The following is a 27103-nucleotide window of genomic DNA, read 5'->3' as shown; positions in this document are numbered from 1 at the left end:
GAGAGAAGGCGGAGGAGAAGAGGGGTGGGGGATGGTGGTGCCACCGAGGCACGTCCCACCTTTGCCAACGCCAGAGCCTCGGGGTCCAGACTCGCCTCGAGCATCACGAGGAAGCAGAAAAGTGACCACTTACCTGGCGGGGGAGAGGGAGGGGGCTGGGGCGGGGGTGGGCGCAAGGCCCGGTCCGGCTCTGGTGCGGGGTCTCCGCGCGCCTACCTTGGTCCCGCAGGAACGTCCGGTAGCGGACAGGGGGGCTGTATGGGCCGGGGCCCCGGCGCGTGTGGGCCCGCACTTGGAGGTCATAGGCCGTGTCGGGCTTGAGGCCCTGCAGCGTGAGCACGTTCTCAGCGCCCGGCTCGGCCGCTGCCAGCAGCTCAGTCTCGCGGGCGGGGCCCGGGGCGCCGGCCTCCCGGACCGCCACCGTGTACTTGACGATGGCCCCGTTGCGCTCCGCGGGCACGGGCGGCAGCCAGCGCAGCAGGACGGTGCCGGCCGAGGCGTTGCCGGCCGCCTCGAGGATCTGCGGGTGGCCGCGGGGCGTGTCCTCCGGGATGCTCAGGGCCTCCGCCGCCTCCTCGCCCAGGCCACCTCGGCTGCGGGCTGCCAGCCGGAACACGTACGTGGCCCCCTTGTGCACGCCCGACGCCGTGTAGTGGTCCTCGGTGGGCGGGAACTCCAGCGTGGCCAGGGGTGACGAGTCCTCTCGGCCGAACTGCAGGCGGTAGCCCAGCACCTGGTCCTCGGTGGTGCCAGCTGGGGGCTCCCAGCGTGCCAGCAGGCTGCCCTCGGGGGTCTGCTGCACCGACAGGGTGGGGCGGCCCAGCACTGTGGGGACACAGGGCCAGCATCAGTGGCCGCCTGCCCGCCAGGGAGCACGGGGTAGGGTTGCAGTTTTAAAAAATGGGTCTCAGAGAGGCCTCCCTGAGAAACGACGAGGTGAAGAAGGCAGGTAGGGAGCCGCAGGGAGGTCTAGAAGGAACAGTGTTCCAGGCAGAGGGAACGGCAGTGCAAAGGCCCTGAGGCAGGCCTGTGCTGGGTGAGCGTAAGGAACAGCAAGGAGACCCCAATAAAGGAAAACACCCACAGACGTCACAGTGGCCTTATCTATGTATCTCCTCCTTTAGTCAGGAAGCCAGACATTTCTTGCCTTGTTTACTTGCCCCTCGCTGGTACCTGATTAATACCCATGGGACACAGCAGTGCCCAAATCCTGCACATGCCTTATGGTTTTCACAGTCTGAGTAGCAATGAATGAGCCAAGAGAGGTTTTGGGGTCAGGCAGAGAAGGGGAAAGGCTGGGCTCTGCAAAGGAAACCAGGCTTCCCCACTGCAGGACTTATCAGGACCTTTAATGGACTGTGCTATGAGCAGTCACAGTGTCTGTGGTAGGCTCGGCTTAGCAAGCACAGCTCTAATGCAATGTCCCTGAGAGACCATAGGAGGCTCCTCAGAGGAGGTGACATGGGCACTGGACCCTGGAGGATACACAGACTAACCAGGTTCAGGAAACAGCATGCGCAGGGCTGGCAGCAATGCAGAGAGGGGCTGTGTCCAGCCTGAATGTCAGACTGTGTGGTCAGAGGTGTACGAGTGTCCCGGAGAGAGGAAGGGTGTGGGGAGTGGGATGGAGGCCTTTCTACTGTTTCTCAAACACACTCCGAGCCTTTGCCTGGGCTGTGCCCTCTGCCTGGGACATCTCCCCCTTACATTTTCACAGCTACGGCTCTCTCCTCACTCAGCTCAATGGTGGCTGGGGCAAAAACAGAACCTTGGGACTGATGGGAGGAGCCAGAAGGGGAAACTGAGGCAGGGCTGCCAGGAGAGGCGGCTTCCTGGAGCGATGAGGACACCACCCCCAAATGACAGGGGATCAGAGCCATGACAGAGGCATGACAGGGTGCTGGGGGCCCCAGAAGAGGCATCAGACCAAGACTGTGGGATAGGGGTGGGGTGGGGAAGGCTTCCGGGTGAGGTAGAAACGAAGCAACGACCTAAAGGAGGGGGAGGAGACAGCCAGGAAGAGAGGGAGTCTGAGCAGAGGGAGCAGCGGGGTAAAGCCAGGAGGATGAGGGCATTAGCGGTGGCTGTTAACCATCTGCATCTGGGTGGAGCCAAGTAGCTAAGGAAGAGAGTGATGACGAGGAGATGGGATTGGGCCTTGCTGGGCCCCGAATGCCCCCTTGAGCAGCCCCCACCCCGTTTGCTCTGGCGGCTCCCCCTGCCCAGCACACCCTTTCCCCACATGGGCTCAAGAACGCTCGCTGCGGGAACTCCAGGGGCAAAGGAGCCAGGGGGCAGGGGCCTCATACCTGCTCCCTTGGTGACGACCACCTTGGGTTTGCTGCGAGCGCCATCGCCTTTCATAGTGTAGGCGGCTACAGTGATGGAGTAGGTGGTCTCAGGCTGCAGGTTTGTGATGACCATCTCCTGCAGGCAGGGGGGGCGTCAGTGAGGCAAGCAGGGTGAGACCAGCCCTGTCCACCCTCCTTCCAGGGCTGGGCTCAAACAAGGTGGACGCGGGGCCTGGTCCTCAGACAAAGACGTGCACACAACCTCATGCAGAGACCCCGACGGGGCAGGTCCATGCTGAGATGAGCACACGCAGCCTCACTGAACAGGGAGCTGCCCCTGCCCTAGGCTCCCACCGCAGAGTCTGGCATTGCAGCAGCCACCGGAGGGCGCCCGTGAGCATCTGAGTTGGTCCCATCCCTCCTCTGCCCACAGCTCTCTAGGTTTCCCACCTCCCTTGGGGTAAAATCCCAAGTCTTCCCCATGGCCTAGAAGGCCCTGCAATCCCTGCCATATCTCCTCCCCGCTCTCACCTCCTTCTGTTCCCCTCACCCACTCCGCTCCAGCTACAAGGACCTCCTTACTGCTCCCCCAACACGCCAACCCCCAGTCCTGCCACAGGACCTTTGCACAGGCTCTCCCCTGCCTCCACTACGACCATTGGTGTGATGGAATTTCCTATACCAGCTCACGAGAGCCAATATTCAAATGTTCAGGAATTTTGTGAGCCAGTTATTAAACACAACCAATATTAAAAAGTAAACTATGTAAACTTACAATTAAATAAAAATAAAAATTTTAAAAGCACAAAGGTATTAAATACTCAATACCCCCGTCCTAACTATTCTACTATGTTCACCACTACGCTATTGGATCACTTGTCCCTTGTGGTAGAAAACTATACAACCATGAGAGCTCCTGCACACCTAGCTGTAGCTTGAAACTGACATGGTGGGAGTATTTACGCTAAATGCTACAGATCAGGGCGGCCCCACCCACCCATCTGGAGAGCTAACATTTACACCAGTCTACTGCCTCCGCCAGCGCTGTAACGATACACATATTTGTATCTCTTTCCCATGACACCCCTCTCCCACACTGGACTGTGACCCCAGGGAGGGCAGGCTCAGAGCTGTCATTTCTGCAGCACCTCTCTCAGGAGCTAGCCTACAGTAGGTGCTCCGTCAATGACTGCTTGTTCAACCAATGCCAGAGCACCCTGCTTGCACACACACCCACGAACACCATCACACACGTGTCCATGTCCCCACACATGCACACCACAAACATGTCCAGCATGCCTGGGAGTTCAGGGGGGTCCCCAGGTCAAGAGCATGAGAGGGGGGACAGGGATGCATGAACAGAGGGTCTCCTGCCCCTGAGCCTCACATTTAGACCCTCCCAGGGCCTTGTGGGGGGCGGGGGGTGGGGTGGGCGGCTGAAACTTCCCTATGGAAGGAGGTAGGGCCAGTGTCAATTTAGCATCAGACCTGGGGCTCTCAAAAGAGCCTGTGGCCTCTGTATGAAAGGCAGAAAGACAGCCCAGGGAGGCAGCGACTGGCCCAGAGTCACAGCAACCCCAGCCGGGCCCAGGGCCTCCGGAACAAGCTTGGAAGGATGAAGACGGTGGCGCTACAGGCCTCCTTTCTAACCCCGGGCCCCTGCCTCCGCCCTCACTCAAGGGCCAGAATGAAATGGACACTCTGAACAGAGAGAGAAATTTCTAGGTCAGGGAAGCCTGCGGCAGGTGACAGAAGGGTCAGGCCAGGCTGGAAAGGGACCAGCTCTGGTCTGGGTCCGACAGGGAGGTGGTGGGTGGCGGAGTGGGTGGCACCGTAGGAAAGGCATCCCAGGCCTCAGAACGGCTTGTGCAAATGGAGAGGACTGCAAGTGGTGTGTGTGTGTGTGTGTATGTGTGTGTGTGTGTAACTGGGATCTAGGGGCCACCCAGGTAAGAAGGATAAGGGATGACCTCTGTCTTGTGTCCAGGTCACCCCTCTGGGGTCCCCCGCAGGTGCCCCTGGGGCTGCTGGGCCCATTTGCCTGATGTGAAAACTGAGACTGCTGGCTCCAAGAGGGGTGCATCGGGGACCCAGGGGAGGAGACCCTTTGACAAGGGGCGTGCAGGGGTGGGTGTCACAGAACAGCAAGGCACGGCCCGCGGGGAAGAGCACGCCAGTGGCCAGAGGGCACTACTTACATATTCGGCCGTGTCATCCGTCTCCCACTGAGCGTGGGAGGAGGCGGCAGGGGAGAGAGGAGGAGATGAGCGGGGCGGCCAGAGAGAGAGAAGCAGCGAGAGGGCAGGAGCACAGGGGTGGGGCCCATCCCCACCCCCTGGAACGCCGCCCTCCCAGGCCCCGCCCCAGGGCCCCGCCCACCTGGGCATCGGCCAGCATGACGTCCTTGATGCGCGGCGGCCCCCGGGCCTCGGCGCCCTCCATGCGCACGTAGTGGACCTGGTAGCCGCGGATCTGGCCATGCTGCCGGCCTGGCAAGGGTGAGCGCCACAGCACGCGGATGGCCGTGGCGTTGAGCGCCTCCGCCTCCACCTTCCGCGGCGGCGCGCTGGGCACTGGCAGGGCGAGGAGGGAAGCAGGAACGAAGGGGAGGGTGGGGGGTGCCGTTACTGGGGCGCCCGGCCCTGCCCCGGGCAGCTGCCCGATGCCGGGGTGACAAGTGGCTGCTGATTAACTGGGAGCCCGAAGCGCACACCACCATTTACAGACGGGCAACTGCGCAGCCCCAGTGCCCACGCTACCTCCCAGGCCACACGACACGAGAGGGCACCCACGCCTTGTGCTAAGGACCTAGGCACACGCCGCCGTGCTCACGGCCTGCCTCCACATAGCGGCTCTTTCCTCATTTAGAGATGGGGAGCCTGAGGCCCAGAAAGTGGATGCCATGGTCACAGGCTTAGAAAGAGGCCAAGCAGGGTCTGAACCAGGCAGCGCGGCCGCCCACTGGGCACCGGGGCTCCTTCTCAGCCAGCCCCCAGGTCGGAGCCTGACCGCCCCCGCCCCCCCCCCCCCCCCCCCCCCATGAAGAGCTGCTTCGTCTCTTCCCCAAGCTTCCGACACAATGCGGCCCGAGGCTCGGAAAGCAAACTGGGTTCAAAGGGGCTCGGTGTTCCTGGGGAAGCTCCTCGCCTCATCGAGCCCCAGGCCCTTGGCATCCATCTCACTCTGCAGCTTAAAACTTTCCACCTCGCAACTGGCCGCGGCAGGATACTGACAGACACCCCAGAATTTGACCAACGGCACAGATCAGTCTCTCTGTCTCCCAGTAGTTGCTGGTTAAATGTTATCAGCACACAGTCAGCCTACACTTAGGTAGGATGGGTCAGACCCAGGAAGCCGCAGATCCTGGTTCATCCCAAGAGAAGTCTAAACGGTGGGTATTTGGGGCGAGGGGACCATAGATGTTTTGCAAGTGCTACTTGCTGCTTCTTACACTTGGGTTCCACGGTTTCGACCACTGGACCAAGTGGCGGGGGTGCCAGCTCAACTCTCCAGGCACAAGGCTCAGGGAGCCAATGGTGCCCAGAGGTCTAGCGCAGAGAATTCCCAGCCAAGGAGCCCGGGGTTTCTCGGGGTGAGAGCTCGCTTCGCGTCTCCCTCTCATGACAGCGGCTTCTACCTCTTGGCCACCAGCCAGCCCCGTTTTCCAGACAGGAGGCTCCCGGGCGGGGTGGACTGGGGCCTGCAGGGGTCCCCAGGCCAGGGCGGTGCTTACCGTCCTCGTCGGTGCGGATGACCACGGGCGAGCTCTCGGGCCCTGGTCCCACCTCTGTGTGAGCGACAGTCGTGATGCGGTACTCCGTCCACTTGTCCAGTGCCTCCAGCAGGATCTGAGTGGTGGTCGGGGGGATGCCGTTCACCTCCTTGGGTTGCGGGTCCTCCGAGCCCAGCGGTCGGTAGCGGACGCTATAGCTCACCAGGGCCCCGTTGTGTGTTTCCGGCGGTGGCGGGCGCCAACTTACCAAAATGGCCGTGGAGCGTGTGCTGACACACTTAACATCTTGAGGGGGGGCAGACGGTTCTATTGGAGGGGGAAGAACGTCGGGGTGGGGCAGGGAGGGGACGGGGAAACAAAAGATGGGAAAGAGAAAATAAAAAAGAAGATGATAACAAACAAAACAGGACCAAAGCAAAGAGAAGTCGAACCCAAAAGAGGCGGGTGTCAACCAAAGGTGAGATGGGTGGGTGGGGGTGGGGCTGGGAGGGCTGGCCAAGAACACTGCACTCACTCACGTGACTGAACCCATCTGACACATAGTAGGTCTTAGGTAGTGGGCCGCCACAGTCCCTGCGGAGCACACATGTGTGTGCCAGGCATGTGATGAGAGGAGCAGCAATAAAAGCCCCATTTATTTACTGGGTACACACTATGTGTCAGGCACCATGCCAAGTAGAATAGCAATAAAAGCCCCATTTCCTAGGCACCTACTGTGTGCCAGGCATGGTGCCAAGGGCTTCACAGAATAACAGCAAAAGCATCTATTTATTGCCTCGGCCAGGTGGCTCAATTGGTTGGAACGCTGTACACCAAAAAGGTTGTGGGTTTGATTCCCAGTTAGGACATATACCTAGGTTGCAGGTTCGATTGATGCTTCTCTCTCACCGCCCCCCCCCCCCCGCCCCCCGCCCGCCTTCCTTTCTCTCTAAAATCAATAAAAACATATCCTTGGATGAGGATTTTAAAAAAACAACCTATTTACTGAATCCCCATATTATACCAAGCTCCATGCCAAGTGCTTCATAGAATAGTAAATGTACTTTTTGAAAATATGTTTTTATTGATTTCAGAGAGAGGAAAGGAGAGGAAGAGACAGAAACATCAATGACGAGAATCATCAATTGGCTGCCTCCTGCACGTCCCCTCCTGGGGATCCATCCAGCCCACAACCTACTGTATGTCAGGCACTATGCTGCAGGCTTTATCCATGTGCCCTGACTGGGAATCGAACCGTGACCCCCTGGTTCATGGGTCAATGCTAAACCACTCAGCCACACTGGCCAGGCTAAATGTACTTTTTAATCAAACACCGACTGTGTGCTAGATATTGTGCCAGAGGAACAGCAATAAAAGTCCCATTTTCTGAGCACCTACTATGCGCCAGCCACCATACCAAGTGGAAAAGCAATAAAGTCCCATTTATTAGGTAACTACTATGTGCCAAGGGCTTCAGAGAATAACGGTAAAATGTTTATTGAACACCTACTGTGTTGCTAGGCACTGTGCCAGAAGAATAGCAAAAGCTCCATTTACTGGGTACCTATTGTGTGCCAGGGATGGGATAACAGTAAACACATTAATTTACCGAACACCTACTGTGTGTCAGAGGAACAGCAATAAAAGCCCCATGTATTAGACACCAACTGTGTGCTAGGCACATATGGTGCTAAGAGCTTCATCAGATAACAGTAAATGCATTAATTTACTGAATACTAACTGTGTGCCAGGGGGATACCACTGCCAGGGAATAACAATAAAAGCCCTATTTATTGAGCACTCACAGTGTGGCAGCCATTGTGACAAGTGGAAAAGCAATAAAAGCCCTATTAAGGGCCTTGGCCAGTATGGCTCAGTTGGCTGGAGTGTCGTCCCATACACCAAAAGGTCTCAGGTTCGATTCCCAATCAGGGCACATGCCCAGGCTACAGTTCAATCCTTGGTCAGGGTGCACGTGGGAGGCAAACTATCAATGCCTCACTCTCACATCCATGTTTCTTTCTCTCTTTCTCCCTTCTCCTTTCCTCTCTCCCTAAAATCAATCAGAGCATGTCCTCGAGTGAGAATAAAAAAAAAAGATCCATTAGGTAATTACTATGTGCCAAGCACCATGCCACGGGCTTCAGAGTGATAGTAAAATACTTATTTATTGAACACCTACTGTGCGCCAGGTACTATGCTAGGTAATAGCAATAAAAGCCACATTTATTGGGCATCCACCATGTGCTAGGCTAGAGCTTCATGGGGTAATAGTAAGCACATTTATTTACTGAACACCTACTGTATGCCAGGAGAATAATACTGCCAGGGAACAGCAGTAAAAGCCCCATTTCCATTTATTGGGTACCTACTATGTGCTAGGCATGGTGCTAAAGTCAGGGGTGGGCAAACTTTTTGACTCGAGGGCCACAATGGGTTCTTAAACTGGACCAGAGGGCCGGAACAAAAGCATGGATGGAGTGTTTGTGTGAACTAATATAAATTCAAAGTAAACATCATTACATAAAAGGGTATGGTCTTTTTTTTCAATAGTTTTATTCATTTCAAACGGGCCGGATCAGGCCCGCAGGCTGTAGTTTGCCCACGGCTGTGCTAAGTGCTTCATAGGTTAACAGTAAAAGCATCTATTTACTCAACACCTGTTCTACCAGAGACTCTAGAGCAGCGGTTCTCAACCTGTGGGTCACCACCCCTTTGGGGGTCGAACGACCCTTTCACAGGGGTCACCTAAGACCATCAGAAAACACATATAATTACATGTTGTTTTTGTGATTAATCACTATGCTTTAATTATGTTCAATTTGTAACAATGAAAATATATCCTGCATATCAGATATTTACATTACGATTCATAACAGTAGCAAAATTACAGTTATGAAGTAGCAAGGAAAATAATTTTATGGTTGGGGGTCACTACAACATGAAGAACTGTATTAAAGGGTCGCGACATTAGGAAGGTTGAGAACCACTGCTCTAGAGGCTACCCCATGGCTTACATCAACCAATGATGCCAATATCTTGAGCAAACTATTGCCAATTAGTATGCCAAGGACTATACCAGAGTAATGCAAGTGCCTACTGTGTTGGTCCTAGGTTCAGGGTTTTATAGAGAACACAGCCCATATTTAGCACCTACAGTGTGCTACAGTCTTTATAGGTCAGAGTTCTGTTTTGAGCCCCTACTGTGCATCTGGCACTACACCAAGCATTACAGATCAACAGTAAGTCTTATTTACTGAGCAGCTACTATGGGCTGGACATCATAATAGCCCTCTAAAGATAAAAATAGCAGTTGCCTTTTATGCAGCACCTACTGTGTGCCAGGCATTGTGCTAGGAGGTTAATTGAAAAACAGTACAATTCCCTTATATTAAACACTTACCATGTGCTAGGCACTGTACTAAGGGCCTTGTAAAACAATAGTTCTCACTTCTTAGGCACTTACTGTGTGCCAAGAACTGTGTTAATGCAGTAACAGTAGTAGTCCCCATACATAAAGTACCTACTGTATGCTGAGGGCTTTATTGGATAACAGTAGTTCCCATGTATTAAGCACACCTACTATGTGCCAGACACTATGCGAAGGGCCTTATATAAAAACTAGAGGCCCAGTGCATGAAATTCATGCACTGGGGGCGGGGGGGGGGGGGTGTCCTCAGCCCAGCCTGCACCTTCTCCAATCTGGGACCCCTTGGGGGATGTCCGACTGTCGGTTTAGGCCCAATCCCTTTCGGACATCCTTCTCACAATCCGGGACTGCTGGCTCCCAACCACTCGCCTGCCTGCCTGCCCCTAAGTGCTTCTGCCTGCCTGCCTGCCTGATCACCCCCTAACCACTCCCCTGCCAGCCTGATCGACACCTAACTGCTCCCCTGCTGGCCCAGTTGCCCCAACTGGCCTCCCCTGCCGGCCATTTTGTGGCTGTGGGTGCCGCCATCTTTGAGGGCGGAGCAGTCAATTAGCATATTCCCTCCTTATTGGCTGTTGGTGTCGCCATATTTAAGGGCAGGGGACAGTCAATTAGCATATTTCCTCCTTATTGGCTGTGGGCACTGCCATCTTTATGATGGCATGAAGGTCAATTAGCATATTCCCTCTTTATTAGATAGGATGGTAATAGTTCTTATTGAGCGTCATCTATTTGTACACATGATGCCAAGGGTTTTGCAGATAATAACTGCATGTTTTGAGCAAAATCTGTGCATCAGCACCATGTTAGACCCTTTCAGACTGACAATGGCTCCCATCTGAGCATCTACTTTGTGCCTAGTGCCAGGCCAACCTCTTTTAAGAAAGTACCACTTATTGAGCACTGATTGTATGCCAGACATTGTGTCAAACAAAGGCTTTGCAGAATAGTCGCCTCCATGTTTTGAGTACCTATTGTGCACCTGGCATGAGATTAACCTGGTGACAAACTGCTAATACCATCCATTCATTGAATGCCAACTATATGCCAGCACTGTGACAATCCGTGTTTAGATTAAAAACAGCAGCTGCATATATGAAGCATCTACTGTGTGCTAGGCAATGTACTAACAATGACAGTTCCCACATATAAAGCACCTACTGTGTGTTAAAAGGCTTTATGAAATAACAGTAATAGTATCCATGGGTTGAGCACCTACAATGGGCCAGGCCCTGTGTTATGGGCATTACTGATAATAAAACTCAAGTTCTATGCACCTATTTTGCACACCCAGCACCCTAAGTCTTTTATAGACTCAAAATGCACCCCACTGATCATACTTCATTTAATACTCATGACTCTCCTAGGGAGCTAGATCTATCATCCCTACTACCTAACACATTAATTTACTGAACACCTACTGTGTGTTAGAGGAACAGCAATAATTTAGCCCTACCCCATGTTACAGATGGGGAAAGCAGGTTCAAAACACAGCTGCTTGGTTCTCTATTATCACTGAGTACCTACTGTGTGCCAGGCCCCCACCCATACTGGTGCTTTTTATATATCACCTCCCATTTTGCAGATGAAAAAACTGAGACCAGGAAATGGCAAGTTGCCTGCCCAAGGGCACGTGGCAAGGATCTGAATCTGGGCTCAGCTGTTCTCCACGGACTCTCTCAGCTTGAGGCTGGGAAAACTGACTCAGCCTGGACCTTCTATCGGCTCAGGCCAGTTGAGGGTGGCTGGAGCCACACTCCCTCAGCTGCCCAGGACTCAAGAGTCAGCCTTGCTAGAGGGAGGCCCAGAAAGTCACTGGCCTTGCCTGATGTACTGGCCTTGCACCGAGTACCTTCACCATCACGCCAGCCTCTCTGTTCACGGAACACGTGTTTATAGAGTATCTCCTACGTGCACACCCTGTGCTGGCCCTGGGGATCCAGGGATGAACTGGAAGCCCCATCTTCAAAGCCATCAGGCCGTGAGAGAACCCAGGGCTTCAACTAGAATCGCCCTCCAGCCTCCCTTCAAGTGAAAGACCAGAACTAGACACTTGGGGGTCCCTCCTTCAAAAACAGACACTTAGGGTCCCCTCCCCCATTTCTTGACCAGCCACCCCAACCAAAAATGCCCAACGGAATCAGGCAGGAGCAAAAAAACCACTCAGGGAATGTGCCGGAAGGAATGGATTCGCTGAGAAAGGGGGAGGAAAAATAAAACCAAAACCATAATAAAATACAAAACAACAGTGAACGTGATGATGATGAGGAAAACCATAACAAAAGAAGGACGCCTTCCAGAGCACTCCCAGTCTGGTTACCTACCTTCCACTCCAACTGCTAATCTATGAGACTTTCTTACGAGGGAGGGAATGGCGGACGCTGAGCTACAAGGCCAGACCCAGCTCTGGGTGGGTCTCCAGACGCCAGCGGGCCTACAGCCCTGCTCCGGCCCCAGTGCGGCCGCGGCAGCTCCGGACAGGCGCCGACGAGGCGGGCGGGCGGGACGGTGTCTGGGGAGACCCACGGCTGAGCGGTCTGGCCTCCACCTACCCTTGAGTTCAGCCTAAGCAGCCCGCAGCCCCCGGGACACGCCTGGCCCTGAGTCTTGGCTGTCGTTTTCTCAGGCCCCACCCGTCTCAGGGCCAGAAGTGGAGAGTCCCTTCTCCCCCAGCCCCTGGTCCCTGTCCTGGGCCGCCCCCGAGGTCCGCATGGCTGGGCCAAAGCTGCGTTGTTGACGACCCTGGAGGCCGCCTCCTTCACAATCCGGCCCAACCTGCACAGCATCTTGGGAGGGGGTGGGTGTGGACAGAAATACAAACACGGGACTCGAGGCATCGTCAAGATGAAAGCAGTTGCCTTTCACGCAGCATCCACTGTGTGCTAGGCATTGTGCTGGGGGGTGGGGGGTAATGAAAAACAGTAAGATTTCCGAGCAGGCGTGCTTCTTGGTTGTGGGGTGGATTGGGGGGGGGGGGGGGGAGGTGTGTGAATTTGGGCTCTGGGCTGTCTGTGCAGCCCAGAGCTGCTGGGCAGGGGGGGAGCACACAGGGTGGGCCGTCTTTGTGAACCTGCTTGAGACCAGCGTGTACTCACCTTCGCGGCACCCGTGCCAGTCTCTCACGTGGCCACCCGAGCCACAGGACACCCTCACTGATCGCCTCACGCACAAACACGCCCAGACGCCTGTGACCTGCAGAGCGCTCAGCTCGGCATGGGGGGGGGGGGGGAGAGGGAGGGCTGGGGGGAGGGGGTGGTTCATCTCCAAGGCCCCTGATCCCAGCAGCTGACACCCTGGCCCCAGATGCTGTCGTTCTCGACTGACCCGAGACCCCCTAGGTGCACACACCCAGGCGGGGCTGGAACGTGTGAACAGGGAGGCCGCTTCCAGTGCGAGGCCTGGGTGACTAAAGCGACTGACTGAGAAGTGGGAGGGGAGGAGGGCCACTGCGACGAAGGCCACACCAGAGGCCACACCAGAGGCCACACCAGGCTGCGCTGAGCAGAGAGGAGAGAGCAGAGGAGAGAGGGAGGCAGGGACACAGCAGGAGGGGCTTGTGTAGGTCCTGGGTTCGGAGGAGGCGGGGAGGGCGGTGCCGGGGGCCACGCTGTGGCCCAGAGCCAGCTCCCGGCTGCAGGGTCCTGGCCAAAAGGGAACCTGCTTGTGACAGGAAGGCCGGGCAGGCACAGCAAAGAACTCTAGGAATCTGGGAGCCCTGTACTGGGCCGTGCTCTCCCTGGCTCTGGTTCCCGCCACCCGTCCTTGGTCATGAAGACCCTGTGTTGGGGGAAGGGCCACCTGGGGTGCGAGCTGTTACAGCCACATGTACCCCTCTAATGAGTCCCACATCAGGGAGAGGAAGGGAAAGAGGTGCAGTCAGCAACTCCTCCCAAACTAAGGGCAAAACCACAAAACTGGTCCCAGAGCCTGTAGGACCCATTGCCCTGGTGGGGAAAGCGAGGCAGCGCCGTGGACATCTCTGAGGTCGAGGAGCCAGGAGGGGACGAGCCAGAGGCGCCCCCCACCCCCTACAGCAGGCTCCTCCTGGGTCAATGCGCAGAGGCCATCTGCGGCGGCCGAGGTCCCCCCAGAAGATGAGGGTGGGGTCCGCGAGACACCTACTGGACTGCAGCGTGCGCTGCCGCACCACCGAGGTGAAGGCGCCCAGGCCCTGAGGGGAGCGTGCCGCCAGGCGGAAGGCATACTCCGTGTTGGGCTTGAGGTCGTCCACCACGAACGCTGTGGCCGGGTCGAAGGTCCTCCCGACCTGGGGGCAGGGGCAGGGGCCGGGGAGAGAGACACAGGAGAAATGGAGACATACACAGAGAGACACAGGGAATCAGACAAAGAAATGCCAAGAGACATAAACGGACACACACAGAGAAACAGGGAGAGGGAAACAGGCATAACAGACAGAGATTATGAATAAGACAGAAACACAAAAAGACACAAAAAAGGGAAATGGAGAGGCACAGAGACAGACACCGATGCATCATGTAGAGAGTGAGACACAGGAGAGAAGAGAGAGAGAAAGGGGGGCAGAGGGGAGGGGGGAAGAGACAGGGACACGGAGAGATGGAGAAACAGAAAGGAGAGGGAGGTGGGACATTAGCAACACGGGGGGCAAAGGGCGGGGGGAAGAGAGACACCCAGACGTCAGGGGGACATGGGAGGAAGCGCAAGCAGGCGAGGGGCCCAGTGAGCGCCCTGCCGCCCCGCCCCCCACGGCCCCCGGTACCTCTCTGCCGTGGTCGCCTTCCCGGAACAGGAGCTCGTACTTGACGATGCTCTCCTGCCGTGGGGGGCTCCACGAGAGCCCGATGCTCGTCTCAGACTTGGCCTCGGCCCGGAAGTTCATGGGCTGGCCGGGCACTGGGGAGGCAGAGGAACAGAGATGGGGAGGCGGGGAGGGTTCACCCCTGGGGCACCTAACCTGCCCGGTGGCCGCCTTCTCCTGAGTCCCGTGGAGCTCGGCTGCTTGTCTCCGAGGCTTCCGGAATGTTCTCCCACTGTTCTCACTACTCCTATTTTCCCAGGGGACCCCCATTGCCCTCTTGTTGTCAGTTGTCCACCTCAATTCGCCCCGCTCTCTGCGTCCAATGGAAAAACATTTACAAACCCCCCTTTTCAAATCACCCCAGCGCCTTCCCCATCCTGCAAATTAAGTGACAGAGAAAGTGGTGGGGATGCCACTGGGAATGTGCAGCTCCATCCTTTCCTCCCTGTGGGGGCAGAGTCCCCACCCTCCTGTCCCTTTGCGTGGGTTGCCTCAGTCTTCCCGGACTTGGGGTTCAGAAAGCCTGAGCCCATGAGGAAAGGATCAGAAACCTGCAGAGAGCTGGGGTCCCACACATCTAGGTGCCCCCCTACTCCCTACACCCCCCCTGCCCCGCCCCCGCCCAGTCCTTCTATCTGAGTGGCCGGAACCCAGCCCACTGCCTTTGGGGTATTTCGAGATGGGCGGCATGCAGCTCTCAGACCCCCACGGGCCCAGCCGTGAAGACCGTGTGGAAACGGCACCCCTTTGTTCAGACGCAGCCGTGGGGCGCTATCGGGTGTCTGACTGCAGCCCGGTGGGCTAAGCCAAACTAGATTTTTCCAAGGGCAGCCAGAAATGTGGGTTTTCTGGGACAACTTCCTGCTTTGAAACGCCGGCATGAAGGTATTTTAAAGAGCCGCGTGGGACCAACTAACCGCCCTGTGGCTTCCAGGCGCGACCAGCCAGCAGCTGCCTGTCGGAAGGCTGCCTCTCCCTCCGCGGGGACCCCGAATCCTGCTGCCCCCCCAGGAGCCACACCTCCTGCAGGCACCTCACCTCCCTGCTGCGTCTTGACCTGGATGGGGTCCGAGAGGGGCCCGTCGCCCACGGAGGTGAAGGCCAGCACGCGCACGGTGTAGGTCTCGTCCTCCAGCAGGCTGCCCACCGTGGTCAGCAGGCTGTCGTCCACGTTGTGCTTCTGCCAGTTGCCCACGGGGTGCTCGGGCTCCATGGTGTAGTAGATCCTGTAGCCCCGGATCAGCCCGTTGGGCTCCACGGGCTCCTCCCACTGGATGATCATGGTGGTGGCGCTCAGCATGCGGGCCTGCACGTTCCGCGGCGCGCTGGCCGGGGCCTGCTCGCCCGTCCGGGTGACGACCGACTCACTGGGGGGGCCCTGGCCGATGGAGTTGACGGCGGACACCCAGATCTCGTACTCGGAGTTGGGGCTCAGGCCCCCGATGCTGTACCGCGTCGTGGTGATGTCCTCCTTGATCTGGTACGGCCCGTCCTGGCTCTTGGATTTATACTCAATGACGTAGTAGGACACGGGGTCTGGGTTGCCCGAGTCCCACGTGATGGTGATGCTGGTAGCTGTGTTCTCCGTCACCACGGGAGTCCCGGGGGCTTTGGGGAGAGCTGCGGGTGGGGGGCATGGTCACGTGTTGGGTGTGCTGCCTCCAGGCCCGGAAAGCTGTGTGACGCTCAGCGACACGACTGCTCTCTCTGAGCCTGGGTCTCCCTGGCAGTGACGTTGGGCCTAAGGACCCCTATCCCGTCAGCTATAGCCAGGGTCAGCAAACGCCGGTCCAAAGGCTGGCACCTGCTTTTGTAAATACCGTTTTATTGGAGCAGCGCTGACCAAGGGCCGCTATTCCACTCTGATGGGAGAAATGAGTGGCTGCAGCAGAGGCTCGATGGCCCATAAAGTAGAAAATATTTACTTCCAAAGAATATCTGCTGCCGAAACCGGTTTGGCTCAGTGGATAGAGCGTCGGCCTGCGGACTGAAAGGTCCCAGGTTTGATTCTGGTCAAGGGCATGTATCTTGGTTGCGGGCACATCCCCAGTAGGAGATGTGCAGGAGGCAGCTGATCAATGTTTCTCTCTCGTCGATGTTTCTAACTCTCTATCTCTCTCTCCCTTCCTCTCTGTAAAGAATCAATAAAATATATTTTTTTTTAAAAAAAAGAATACTTGCTGTTTAAGAAAAATATTCACGTCTGAAGGAAACACAGGCGGCCCCGAGTCCACAGCCCTCTCTGTGGTTCACTCTGCGCAGTCACAGGGCCCTTCTGTCTGTTCCCATTCACACTTGCTGTTCCAGTGCCTGGAAAGCCCAGACGGCCACATGGCCAGCTCCTTCTAAAACCATTCCTTAAGCCTTCACTCACCACCGAGGCTAGAAGCTACCTTGCCCAGTTCCTACCACCACACAGGTTATCTCACTTTCACATGTGTCTGTCCTCCTCACCAGTAGGGCCCAAGTATTGTTGACAGCTGTGTCTCAGCACCTGGATAACTGTGGCTTTCTCTCCCACTTGTCCCAAGATGGCACACCACACCGGCCTCAGGACGCATTCATCAAGAGTTCAATCCCTCGGCAAAATGACCAACAAACCAGCTGACCTAGGTAGGGCTCATTCAACTTTTCCTGCAAACGCTCAGACAGGAAATACTTTTAGCTTTGCAGGCCTCTGTTGAGACTAAGCTCTGCTTTTGTAGCCAGAAAGCTTTCATAGGCAAGGCATGAACAAATGGGTGTGTACCAATAAAACTTTATTCATAAAAACAAGTTGAGGGCCAGATTCAGCCTGAGGGCTGCAGTTTGCTGGCCCCTGTTCTAAAGCTAGAAAAATATTTGTGGGTACCTTCCTCTGAATCTCACCACAAACCTGAGACACAGGGAGAATCTGCAGTCCTCACACCTGACCCTCCCGTTCCCTCTGAGGCTCTGTGTAAGCTATTCCTTTTCTTAAAACGATGCTCTGTCTCCTTTGGCTTATTCCCTTTCAACTTAAAGTCTTTCCCTGACCTAACTTTCCTGGGAAATGGGGCCCTTACTCTGGGGGTGTGAATGGCACTAGGTGGCCCCCATCACAGCCCTGATCAGTCCGTATCAGAGCTACATGGATACACAGGTGTCTCCTACTTTGGACTGTGAGGTCAGCAGAGCAAGACCATGCCTCACTCCATGGGGGCAGGCCCAGAATAATTTACAAGCAATAAACATCTGACCACAGAACTCTCCCCTTCAAAGCCACGAAGGCCCAAAGCCAAAACTCAGAGGTGTTCTACCTGCACCCTATCACCTGCACCAGCCTCAGGGGGCCACCTGCCTCCCCCTGCCCCCCGCTTACATTTCACCGTGATCTGGGCCACAGCCTCGATGACGCCCAGGCTGGACATGGCCACACACGTGTAGTTGGCGGAGTCCTTGACATCCGTGAGTTCCAGCACGTTCCGACCCACGGGCATGTCATCTTCGGGTGTCAGGTCCTCAGCCCCCTGCATCCACTTGACATATGGCATGGGCGAGCCCACGGCTACACAGGTGATGTTCACGTTGCCCCCTGGCATGATCTCGTGGCTCATGGGCAAGATGGAGAATCGAGGAGCCACACGGCGGACTGGGGGCAGGAGGGAGATGCGTGGGGTTGGGTGTTGGGGGGGAGACAGAATGCAGAGGGAAAAAGAAAGAAAAGCAAGAAGAAAGATAGAAAGGAAGGAAGACGGAAAGAAAGAAAAAAAAAGGGGGAAAAAGTGGAAAACAATTTAAATATAAACAGGGCTGTTTCCTTTTCCCCAGTTGAATTTTTTTTAAAATTCCAAATGAAAAGAAAACAAAGAAACCAAATTAAAAAACCAAATTCCAACACAAAGAAACCAAAACTTCAAAGGAAGGTACTTCACAAACAAGAGAGATATATCGATATATAATCAGAGACATGAAGCATTATTTCATAGCAACAGGGTTTCAGAGACCAGAGGGACTGGTCACAGCACAGTTACGAACACAAAAATTTATCAGCTGTTTCTCATCTTTGATGACAGATGTGGCTTCAGGGAGTAGACCCTCAACTCGCTCTCCCAAGTGGGGAGCTTCGGAGGGTCCTGGCTGCACACGGGGGGCTCTGGGAAGGACAGAGTGAAGAGGGGGGGTCAGGGGAAGAGTTGGAACCAGGTGGCACAGGCCAGGAATCTCAGTCCCCCACCCCCCTTCCCTCTGGTGACTGGGACCCCACCCACTTCCCCGGGGGGGCCCTCCAGGAAAAGATGAGAAACTCTAATGAAATTTTTGTGGTTTTTGGGTATAGAAACCCTTCTAAAAGCTTCTGTCGGATCTCACAAGTTTCCATTGATAAATGCAGCTCTCAGAGTCACAAACAGCATGCAAAAGAGATTGGTTGAGAGAAGGAGAAAGAGAGAAAAAGAGAGAGAGAGGCAAGAAGAGGAACGGAGAGAGAGCGAATGCATGGGAGAGGCCTGGATCTCAGGGGCCTGAGTGCATACTCATGTGGGTGCCAGAGAGAAGAGACGGGGGAGGCCAGAGAAAGAGAGAACACAGGGAGAGGGACAGAGAGAGGGCGGGAGAGACAGAGAACGGAGGAGGAGGGAGGGGGCCCACTTCAATGCTGCATGTTAATTCTAGCGGATGTGACCCAATGTGACCTGCCACATTGTCACATCACAGCCCTGGCAGAATACAACAACAACGATAATAATAATAATAATAATAATAATAATAATAATAATAATAATAAATGTGGGGAATGAGCTTGAACGCTGAGGAAAACGGGGACACGTCCTGTGCATTTCTTAGCGGGGAAGCGGGTGCGGCCTTCGGTCCCCATCTCGCAGACCAGGAAGGCAGCAGGACGCGTTTCGGGGGCTCCATTTTCAGAAGTTGGACAGGTCCCTGGGTTGGGGTGCGGGGAAAGGGGTTCGTGCTCACAGGCACCTGAACTTCTGAACGGCGGGCACACGCCGTGGGAAGGACTGAGGGCAGCCTGGTAAAGCCTTCCAGCCGGAAAGAGCTTACTCCTGGCTCAGACCCGGGCCTTCAGGAAGCCCCGTGGGCAGGTCCCCAGCCCTGGGTGGGCCCCGGAGTCTGGTCTCTCACTGTGAAGAGGGCAGAACGGAGTCTCAAAAGGCAACCCAGGGCCTCGTGACTTTCGGCGTGCCAACCTGCCTCTAATTTTCACATGGTAAAGGGGTACAGTTGCACCCTAAGAGGGTGTGGGTAGGGGTGTGGCCTGCCGCTGCAGGGGATAAAGGGAGGCAGCCTGGCTCCTCCTCTTGCAGCCTGGGTTCCCAGTGGAAACCCCAACCCCTGTTTTCCGAATCCCTGAATGGAGGCGGAGAGAAGGGGGAGCTCTGTGGGGAGGAGGGGGTGGGCCAAGATTCTGGCAGCCCTTCGGAAAAGGAAGCCCCACGAAAAGTCCAGAGTCACACTGGAGACAGGATGGAGGACGTGGAAGGCATCCCTGAGGGAAGGCGTGGGGGCAGGGCAGGGAGGGGAGACAGAGGGGCCATGCCGACAGACTGGGGGTGTGATGGGTGGGGGCTCTGAGATGGGGGGCAGCTTTCTGGCAGGGCTGGGTGGAGGGTGAGGGGAGTTGGAGGAAGAAAATGGGGTCCGGCCAGCCAGCGGACGTGGTCCAGGCCAGCCACCGCCACCAGCATCCACAGCGAGGCATACGAGTGGGATGCCCGACGCTGCGTTGTCATGGAAACGGAACACGATGGGGGATGAGCGCGGGGAGCTAATTAATCAAGGACAGAAAACAGCATCGACGTCCAAACCAGGAGACACAAATGAAGAAACAAAGCGGAAAAAAGGAGAAATCCAAAACACCAACCCAACAAAAAATTCTTCCAAAACAAAACACCCAAAAGCAAGAAGAAAAATAACAACAACAACAACATGGAATGGGTGTGGGGCTGAAAATCGGGGTCTGAAAGGAGGAGGGCTGTGGCTTCCCCCGGGAGGTGCCCCCCACCCCTGGCAGAACACAGGGTCTGGCCCCCCTACCCAGCACCCGAGAGCCTCGGCGGCCACAGAGGCGACATCCTCGCAGAGAAAGAACCTTCGGGGCAAACCAGCCCGGCCCCACCGGAGCCCCCTCGATAAAGCCCCTCGAGGCCCACTTCTCATTTAGGGCTGCACAAACCGGACCAGAACTAACTGCACAATAAGTCCAGCTCCTCGAGGCCTGTAGGGCAGAGGTGGGGGCACGGCAGCGGCTGAATGAGCCCTGGGGCCTTGGGAAGGCCCCTCATCTTCCTGGAGCCTCAGTTTCCCCATCTGCAACATGGAGACATCAGTGACATCCTGAGGCCACGAGGCTGCTAGGGCGGTGCCTAGGACAGAGCTCAGCAGGCCGCTGGGAAGACCCATTCGATCCTCTGCTTTAGGAGAGTCTGGGGATGGGTTAGAATTAAAGCACTTAAAAAAGGAAAGAGCAAGAATTTCTATTGGATCCCTATCTCGCTCGATCCCCAGCAACACTGAGAGGCAAATGTTCTGATGCTCGGTTGTGGATGAGGGAGTGGGGGCTCGGAGAGGGGCCAGGGCCGGCTGGGAGACACAGAGGAAGTGGCGGGCCGGAGAGCAGCGCCAGGAACGCCAGCCCCTGCCGCGGATAAAGCGATACAGCGAGCCTCCTCTCCTGTCACCGTGGAAAGTAGCAGAACCATAGCCAGGTGTCCCTTTTTGGCATCTGGCTCTTGGAACCTTGTGTGTCCTTACCCACTGAGGACACCAACGAGGGCACAAGTCCCCATCCCCCATGCACCGCTGTCGGCGGAATAGTGCCCAGCGACCACCAGTTGGATAATAACCAGCCACCACCACAATAAACGCCCAGGGCCGTCAGCGAAAGGCTTACACGGAAAGGGATTGCTGGAACATCAAAGGGCGCTAAGCGCCGGCTTTCGAATTTAAAGATTAAACCTGAGCCCAATTTATCCCTCGGTAAGGCTCAACAGCCCGCCCAAGCGACCCTGTTCACATCTGATCTTAAAATATCTTCCCTCATGTCCGGCCGGCGTGGCTTAGTGGTTGAGCATCGACCTATGAACCAGGACACGGTTCGATTCCCGGTCGCGGCACATGCCCAGGTTGAGGGCTCGATCCCCAGTCGGGGGCATACAGGAGGCAGCCGGTCAATGATTCTCTCTCAACATTGATGTTTCTATCTCTCTCTCCCTGTCCTTTCCTCCCTGAAATCAATACCAAAAAAAAAAAAAAAAAATTTTTTTTTAAATCTTCCTTCAGGAAATACCACAATTTGGAAAGTACCTTTTTTTTTTTTTCCCCCAGAAGTAGAGACAAGGCATACATCTTGAATATGTAAAACACTGGTTGTGTGAGGTTGTTAACTGTAAGTCGGTGAAATGTGGGAGGGCATTTATCAACCACAGTAATTTTAGTGCTTAGAATCCCCGACATGGCCGGCAGCCATCGGCTAAACGGATCTGCCAATAGCTCTCAGAGCTGACGCCTAAGACACTTTGCCCACTTGCTTTCTCACCACCCCATCCTCTCCTCAGGGGGGGCTGGTTTGCCACGAGTTTGGGGAGGACTCTGCCCTGTGGCACCAGGTGACACAGACCCCCCGTGGGGGTCTCGCAAGGTTCCCGGGCATCCTCCCCGCTGCAAGGACGGGCGGCTGACCCTGTGTTCTGCCCAGTTTGGTGCTGACACCCACCCACGTCATCTCTCCACCCCCGGCTGCGAGTCTGAGGTGCGGGTGAGAAAGTAAGGTGGGCGCGGAGCCCATGGGACAGGGCGGCCCCGCGGGACCCCCGCCCCCAATTACCGACCTGAATGGAGGGTCCAGGCGGGTTATAAGGGGACCACACCAGCCTTGGTCCTCAGCACGCTCCAGCTGGCTCTCGATTCCAGCTCTTCTCATCACCGAGTAGCCGGGGGGTCCCAGCGGGGGGACCCGCGTGGGTGAGGGGTCAGGAAGGTGGGCGGTGGGGGGGTGGCGGGTTTGGGAGGGGGTGGGTCGCTTCAAACCCCGATTCACATGGAAAAACAACTCAAAAACCATCAAAGCAACCGGGAGACGACCCCTCCCCCAAGCAGGAAGAGGCAGAAACTCAAAAACCAAAAGTGGGGTTCAGGGGAGAAGGGTGGGGGAGAGGGGAAGGGGAAACTCAAAAGTGAGGTGATCTGGTTGAAGCACCAGGTAGGGAACTCGACAGTGTCAGACATCTCCATGGTTCAGCAAGCCGCAGCTCCGAGGGGGTGGGGGTGGGGGGCTCTGCTGGGCATTTTGGGGTGAGAGAAGCTACTGGATGCTCCTCTGGACTCCAAAATGAGGGTGAGGGTGGGGAGGGCAGGGGAGAGACGCCACAAGTTCTGCAGCCTCCGCGGGTTGAAGCTTAGATTACACCTGTCAGGAGGGAGGGGCTCCAAGGCCTCATGTCCAGTCCCGCTTCTCAGCCCCTCCACTGAACCTCAGCCTGCAGCCCCGGGAGGGGGGTACGGCCTGCCCTAGGCATCTGCCCCCTAGCCCCCCACCATCCTGCCTCCCTCCTCCCTCCACCAGCTCCCTCCGCCATCAGGTAGCATGCGAGGCCTGGAGGGACCTGGCTGGACCCTTGGCCCACGGGCTGACCAGCGGCCTTGGCAAGTTGGCGTTTTGAGCGGACGTTTTGCTGCACTATCGATTTTTCTATTGGTGTTTGTTCTTTCATGCCCTCTCTCCCCCCGTGCTTTTCGCTGCTGTGTTCTAGCAGAAAACGGGGTGAGATCTGGCCAATCGACGGGCTCCCCTGGCCCCCTTTGCTGCAGCTGGGACGCGAGCTTTCCGGATGACAAGGTGTAATCTAATGGTCCCCTCACCCCCACCAAAAACAGAGGAAACAGCAATGCAAAGAGTGTGAGGCAGGCAGCAGGCGAGAGGGGTCTAGAGCTCAGTGTTCCTGCAGAGCGCCTCCCTCCCGCCGCCCGCCAAGCCCACCCTGGAGCCCCCTCTCTCCTAGGGGTAGGGTGGGATGAGGAGAAGGGCTGGGGCCTGATCTGCCATCACCTACCCCCCCAGGGTCAAGTCCAGGCCTTTGGGGGCAGCGTGGCTGGGTATAATCGGCAGGACTGGGGAGCTGGCCAGCACTCCCCACGGGAAGTCTTTCTGGAGATAGAGGAGGGGAGAGGGGTTCCAGGCCCAATATCTTTGGACCAATACCTTCAACTACTCCTGTTTCGGGGGGCCAAGAGGTAAGGAGAGCACTCAGAGGTCATGTCCACTAATTATATGGCTTGAGTGCCAGGAATTTAATTTTAAAAACAATCTGTCCTATAAAATTCCATAATATGAGTTCATATGAAAAGACCGGGGGACGGGTCTCAAATGAAAGGTTCTGAGGAACACCTCGGCACTGGGCAATCTAGATCTCCCTCTGGTGACGGGCATCGAGCCCCAGGTTCTCAGCTCGGCATTCGAGACCGGCGGTAAGTGAGGCCAGCCCCACAAGGCCTCCTCCAAAACCCTAATCCTAAGTCCCTGGAAAGTGAAAGTTATTCCCCAGGTCTCCCTCCAGCTGCTCTGCGTTCTCCCTGCGTGTCCCCACCACAGGGCTGTGTGGCATTCCATTTCCTGGGTCCTGTGCATCGTGGTTCAATGAAGCTCCGTCGCTAGACCAAGCGGGAAAGACACCATCTTTGGCCACTAATTCACACCTTCGCGGCTTACGATTTTCAAGAGAAAAAACAACTTTAACAGCCAGGGAGCATAGAGTCTGGCATCTTCCCAGCTTGTCAAAAGCCTTGGCTGCACCTCCCCAGGGGAGTTCTGGGAGTACAGCTGCCAGCTGAATTACAAAATGGGCCTGGTTTTGACTCTGGGCATTTGGATCTCAGAGATGAAGTTCAGGAGAAGGGCAAGTCTGAATAGTCCACCCCCTAAGCAACCCAGGATCAGCAAAGCTGGAGATTGTGAATTGAAAAAAAAAATAGTTAGATCTGGAAATTCTTTGCAATTAACTCCCAGGGCTGGCTGCTCTGGCAACAATGTAAATGCTTGTAGCCTTGAGGGCAGAATGTGCCAGGTGGCCCACATCTCGTGGGGTGGGCTGGGTCTTATCTGCAAGGGTAGCCTAGCACCCACACTGGGCCTTTTTTTTTTTTTTTTTTGCCCCCTTCTGATACTGTGGCCACAGAACTGCCTGGGGGAACGACAGGGCCCAGGAGGCGAGACGTGCTCTGGAGAGGCCACTGATCTCACGGGAACGGGTTTGGAGCCAGGAGAAAATGAGATCATGAAATGGCCTCAGAAAAGCACTAGCAAAAAATGAGATCTGAGCGAATGAGTTAGCTTCTGCCCTCCTCAAAGCACTTTCCCATAAGCCCTCTTATGCAAACGGGGGATCTGCGAAGGACGTGACAGGGAAACTGCGGTCCCCAAACAAGGCCAGTGCCTGGTCCAGATCATCTGCTTGAACTCTTTACTTCCCTGTTCTACCACAACCCACCAGCCTTTTCTTCTGTGCCATGCACTACACAGGGCACTCGAGGAGCGTTAATTAGCTGGATGGAATCCTCCCAACTACCCAGTGAGCTAGGCATACTAATGATCCTTACTGTTCAGATGAGGAAATGGTGACTAGCCCAAACCACACAGCCAGGAAGCAGAGGCAGGGTTTGAACCCGGGTCTGCTGGAGCACAGAGTCTGTGCTCTCACCACTAGGCAATACTGCCCCCAAAGTCCAAGTGGCCTTCAGAGACCCTCAGCTCCAACTCACTGGGACATGATTTTGGTAGAGGGGCTGGGAGACCCCTCTCGTCCATCTTTTGGAACTTCCTTGAGGGTCAGCCTGATGCTCTCACCGTGGATTAAAAAAGACAAGAGAAATACATCTCCTCTTTTTGCATCTAAACTCCTCTTGCCAACTTGGACCTAGGCTTAATAATTGGGAGTTAAGTGAAGGGACAAGAGGGGGGGAAAGGGGACCCCAGAGAGGCTGCCTCTGCCCTCAGTGATCATCTGTGCTGGGGCATGGCTGGGGCTGGAGATTAGGAATCTAAGTGGATATTACTGGAGGCTGGTTTGGGGGTTGGAGTGGGACTCTCGAGGGCTTGCCATTATTCAAGGGAGGGAGCAAATGATGGGAGCATGCATCGCGGAAGGTTTGCGAGTGAGAGAGACAGAGAGAAAGAGAGCTGACAGAGAGAAAGGCAGAGAGAATCGGGGAGGCAGAGAGAGGGGCGGAGAGGCTGTGTCCAAAGTTCCCTTGGGTTTTCTCCAGAATTCCACAGTTCTGACGCTCAGGGCTCAGAAAGTGACCGTGCTCTACATCTGGACAAAAGACCCCTGCGACTAGACCCAGAGCCTGCGAGTGGCGGGGGAGTCAGCGGACGCTGCCGGGGAGGCGACGGCCGGGAATGCTGGCGAAGTACTCCCCCAGCCCGTCAGGCTACACCTTCTGAGGGGCGGTCCGTGTTGGTGCCCAGCCAGGCCCCACGAAGCCACACACCAGCCGCCGTTCTGAATGCTGCCTGTGTCAAGCATGCATCATTCGGGGAGGATGGTCCCGTTTAAGGGAGCCACGCCCCACATTTGAACAAGAACTCAAAATGCCGACAGCCCATTCAGCTGTACTGCCAGTGCCTGTTTTTTGGGGGGCTGTTTGGGAGAGTGGGAGGTGGTCTCATGCCGAGGCAGACGACGGGAACCTGCCTGCTTAAGTCCCCTTCCCACACTGCTGCCTGGCAAGGCTGAGGTGCCAGGCCTGGGTAAAGGGGGCTGGCTGGGGAGGGTCAGGCAAATTGGGCTGCTCATCCCACACACCCCACCAACTGATGGCCACCTCCCATCATCTGTCTATGCCCCCACCCCCTGAACCCCGGCGGTCACTTTCTGCCCAGCATCCCAGCTGTGGGACGTCCACCCTCCCAGATGGTAGTTGGGACAGGAACACTGGCTTGTAAATCACAATGCGTTTGGAGAACAACCACAGAACAGCTCAGCCCAAGAAACCGAAATCAAATAGCACAGAAACACAAGACAGAACCAAAGGCAAAACGCTTCGGAGGAGGAGGGGGCTGGGTGAAAGGGATGGGAGGGGGGGGGAAATAACGATTCCCCCCACCCCAAAATGAAACAAAACAAAACAAAAAACCTCATAATTAAACAAAAGGAACAAAGAAAGAAAAATGAAGAAAACCAAAAGAGAAAAACGGAACGGAAGACGAGAAACACTCCAACAGAAGGCGTTGGGAATTCACCAAACCGAACCGACAAGAGTGGCATGCAGAGAAATTTTTACATTCTCCCAGCATGCATCAGGCCCAAGTTACCATGACGACGAGGAGTGCAAAAAACTTAGCAACAACATTACCAACAGGATGCATAGAGGCGACCACAATGCAAGCATCGCATGTGTGCGGCCTGCCCTAGGCCGGGCTGGGCGCGGCTGAGATTTTCGTGTCTTTCTGGATTTTTGCTCACGCTTGGCGGTTTTTTGTTTTGTTTTGTTTGCTTTGCGCTTATTATTCGCATTCCGTTCTTTTTTTTTTTTTTTAGTTCATTTCTCTATCATTTTTCCATGTGCGTGTCTGTGTGTCCATGTGTGTGTCTGTGTGTATTTCGTGTGTGTGCGTGTGTGTGTGTGTCACTTTCAGAATGTAAAAATGTGGGTAAAGAAAGTAAAAAAGAAAAAAACACACCAACCTTCTCGAAGCTCTGAGGGATGTAAAGGGGGTTTGATGCAGAACACAATGACATGGGGAGGAGAGAAAAAATAGGGGAGATACAGAGAGTAAAAAGAGGACTTCCCAAGGCTAAAAGCTGCAATCGTTTGTTGTTTTCTTTTCTTTAAACCAAAAAATAAAAATAAAATTAAAAAATAAAGAAGAACAGCAATGACCTTTTTCCTTTTCCTCCACTCCTTCCTTGACAAAC

The 27103-nt window shown here is 55.5% G+C and overlaps 1 protein-coding gene across 19 annotated transcripts in view; it reads right to left on the bottom strand.

Moving 5' to 3' along the window:
- The window catches only part of PTPRS (protein tyrosine phosphatase receptor type S), a 100881-nt gene that overhangs the window by 16998 nt on the left and 56780 nt on the right, over window positions 1-27103 (bottom strand). For 7 of the 19 annotated variants that reach the window (XM_059697055.1, XM_059697061.1, XM_059697058.1 and 4 more), the window contains exons 7-15: window positions 17551-17820; window positions 15249-15830; window positions 14172-14305; window positions 13556-13700; window positions 6025-6330; window positions 4671-4864; window positions 4490-4516; window positions 2310-2427; window positions 217-825 (exon numbers count right to left, since the gene is read on the bottom strand). In XM_059697055.1, coding sequence (XP_059553038.1) covers window positions 217-825; window positions 2310-2427; window positions 4490-4516; window positions 4671-4864; window positions 6025-6330; window positions 13556-13700; window positions 14172-14305; window positions 15249-15830; window positions 17551-17820 — 2385 coding nt within the window. The remainder of the gene's footprint in view (window positions 1-216; window positions 826-2309; window positions 2428-4489; window positions 4517-4670; window positions 4865-6024; window positions 6331-13555; window positions 13701-14171; window positions 14306-15248; window positions 15831-17550; window positions 17821-27103) is intronic. The other 12 variants (XM_059697067.1, XM_059697070.1, XM_059697068.1 and 9 more) reach the window with 2 other exon arrangements.

This window comes from Myotis daubentonii, chromosome 5 (genome assembly GCF_963259705.1).
Source record: "Myotis daubentonii chromosome 5, mMyoDau2.1, whole genome shotgun sequence".
In the NCBI taxonomy this organism is placed as follows: domain Eukaryota; kingdom Metazoa; phylum Chordata; class Mammalia; order Chiroptera; family Vespertilionidae; genus Myotis; species Myotis daubentonii.
Note: the sequence above shows the minus strand (reverse complement) of the source record. Positions and strands in the feature narration are given on the sequence as shown.